The sequence below is a fragment of the Brassica napus genome, chromosome A8 (assembly GCF_020379485.1).
Source record: "Brassica napus cultivar Da-Ae chromosome A8, Da-Ae, whole genome shotgun sequence".
NCBI classification, from domain to species: domain Eukaryota; kingdom Viridiplantae; phylum Streptophyta; class Magnoliopsida; order Brassicales; family Brassicaceae; genus Brassica; species Brassica napus.
Window position 1 is genome coordinate 1,267,036 of NC_063441.1, and position 2,708 is coordinate 1,269,743.

Sequence of the window (2,708 nt, forward strand, 5' to 3'; positions counted from 1 at the left end):
TGGCTACTTGTTTTTGGTTTGTTTACACCAATTGGCTACTTTTTTGTAAATTCATTTTTCTACTTTTCAGGGTTTTCTTTTTTTTGATGCTTTTAAAAAGTCATAGTTTCTTCATTATTCTACGTAGTGATTTGATCTAACCTACTGTTTTCTGTCATCTGAAAAAGTGTTAAAAGTCTGGTGAGATTTGTCTGTTTGTTACATGTGTTTCTCTTTTTGTAAGATGATTGGGTCGCAAAGATAGTAAAATGGAAGGTAGCAACTATTCATCCTAACAATAACCCGTAATTAACGGTAACATGTTATGGAATCATTTTTCAAAAAAAAAAATGTTATGGAATCATTTTGTGCAAACTGATATGCGTTAGTGATCCTATCAAATGATCTTCAGTTATTATCATTTATATATATATATATTTTAAAATAATCATTTAACAATAAGAAACTGAAGTTGAATGAATGCATAAGTTATTATTGTTTTGGTCTTACGAGAGATATCTGCAATCAAGAACCGGTTCAATCTAGTTAGTTCCACGTTATTACATTTATATATAGATTTTAACTCAACATGATTCAACGTATTTTACGTGTAATGTTTACTAAAATCGAATGAATATTTTGATTCGAATGCTTCTAGGAAACTCTTCATAAATCGCAATCAAATCATAAATTATTATGTTCTTTCTTTTGGTTTTCAATATAAATTTGATTATTATAATGTTCTTCCTTGTTGTTTTTCTCTCATCTCCTTTTCTTCATGATAATCATGACTTTCTTCTTGCCCCCAACGAAAAGAACATCATCATCATATAAACAGAGGAATCTCATTATTTCAGGAGGTTCAGAAAGAAAAAAGATCACAAAAGAGTTCAAGATAAGAATCATATGTACAGAATATTGTCATACAAAACACAAAGTTAATAAGTGTAGTTAAAAGAATTTTCAGCACTCTTGTCTGACATTACTAGCAACTGCCCGAGCCCAAAACTTGATCTGATCCTTCATTTCTTTCCTCGAATCCTTTGGAACCCTAGGCGGTGTAGCTAATCCATGTGGCTCGACCAGCTGGTCATCATAACCTTTCAGCCTTTGAATCTCTTTGGTTGTTTCTATGCTACTTACCGTTTTACGCAGCGTTTTGGAACTTGAGCTTCCTTGTTTGACCATAACAGTTTCTTCTGATCTCAGCTGTCTTGGTGGTCTCTGCCTTGGATTGATTGAAACCTACATCAAGAATCAAACTCTATTTTGGTTTCTAGATTTTCAAAAACCCATTTGCTTTTTACATAAATAGTAAGTAATTTATTTACCTTTGGAACATTTTGTGAGCTAGCGAGTGCTTCACGGATCAAGAATCCCATTCTTGAGTCGGTTTCGTGATCTTCAAGTTCATCTTCTTCTCTTATGTTATTTGGCATCGTTTGAGTTCTTTGCAAACTAATCTTGACACTGCTGCTGCTACTACTACTACTACTACCACCTTCTGTCATGTTCCTTTCACTATTCCTTTTCTTCTTATGCAAGTAACGTTCACCCGTTGTCTTCGGTTCTAGAACCCTAATCTTCTCAGAGAACTGACGCGTCAGCTTACTGATCATCTTCTTTGCCTCGTAATCAACATTTCTTTTTTCTATCCGAGGCGGCAAAGAGGGTGCTCGGACCAAACAGCGGTCGGTGGAAGCTTCTTGAATCTTTCCTGGAGCAGAACAAGATCCAGCAGATTTGGGAAGAACCACAGGTTCCTTTTGCCGCAAGAAAGATCCAACTGGTCTCGGTTCTTGAACCCTAGTCTTTTCAGAGAACTGCTTTGTCTCTCCTTTTCTTCCATCTATAGAAGCTGCCCTGATCAAACATCTCCCTGTGGAGGCTTCTAAAGACTTCTTCTCATCTAAATCTCCCACTTTTTCAGGAGATGTCAAAGAAGAAGAAGAAGATGGGTAAGGATCTGAGTGACAATACCTTAAGACTCTCGACCTTCTGGTAAATAAGTTCTCAAAGAACCAGTAATCATCTAGAAGATCATCAATAAGTGATTCACTTGAACTTGAGAGATTCATTTCCTTTTCAGACAAGAGATAACAAAAGAAAAGAAAGACTAGAAAGTTGAGAAGATGGAGACAAGAGATGCTAAAAAGAGAGAACTTGTGTGTTTATAACAAAGATATGGTCTTCTGATCTTCTTTTGTGGGTGTTTGTTTTGTTCATATATGTGTTGTTTAGTAAATATCCAATGTATTTCAAGCATCGATTCTGGAGATTACTTAGAAGTGCCCACATGGGCAGCCTTTCCTCAATTATTTTAGCAAATTTTATATTATTATCTTTGTGGAGTGAATATTTTGGTTTTTGCATGGAATATTATAAGATTTTCCAGGTAAAATAAACTAGAACTTATTCCAGGATAGAATATTTACAAGTCTAGAGCACTAGAGACAAATCATCAAATGTAGTCTATTGAAATCCATAAGCAAATGTATCTAAGTAGATAATAAAACAATTAGTTTTGGCAACAACTAAGAAAAAAAAAAGGTTCCACAAAGCTATGATTGCTTAAGGGATGGCATAATAATTAATCACTGCCAGGACCCTCCCACAAGCCATGTGATTTCTCTTTTTACATACATTTGTTTTTTGTCCATCCTCTAATTGTATACATCAGTAGGAATTAATATAGTACAATTATAGAAGCTAATAATACAAACTAATTT

At 34.5% G+C, this 2,708-nt stretch overlaps 1 protein-coding gene and 1 long non-coding RNA gene across 2 annotated transcripts; one reads left to right on the forward strand and one right to left on the reverse strand.

Moving 5' to 3' along the window:
- Nucleotides 1-805: 805 nt before the first annotated feature.
- On the reverse strand, nt 806-2,077 carry LOC106351252. Its single transcript, XM_013791067.3, has 2 exons — nt 1,311-2,077; nt 806-1,224 (listed from the first exon to the last, which is right to left on the reverse strand). The coding sequence occupies exons 1-2, from the start codon at nt 2,055-2,057 to the stop codon at nt 943-945; spliced, it is 1,029 nt and encodes a 342-aa protein (XP_013646521.1). The 5' UTR covers nt 2,058-2,077; the 3' UTR covers nt 806-942.
- Nucleotides 1,621-2,294, forward strand: LOC125577243. Its single transcript, XR_007315602.1, has 2 exons — nt 1,621-1,980; nt 2,069-2,294. It is a non-coding gene; the product is annotated as an uncharacterized LOC125577243 (long non-coding RNA).
- Nucleotides 2,295-2,708: the final 414 nt, after the last annotated feature.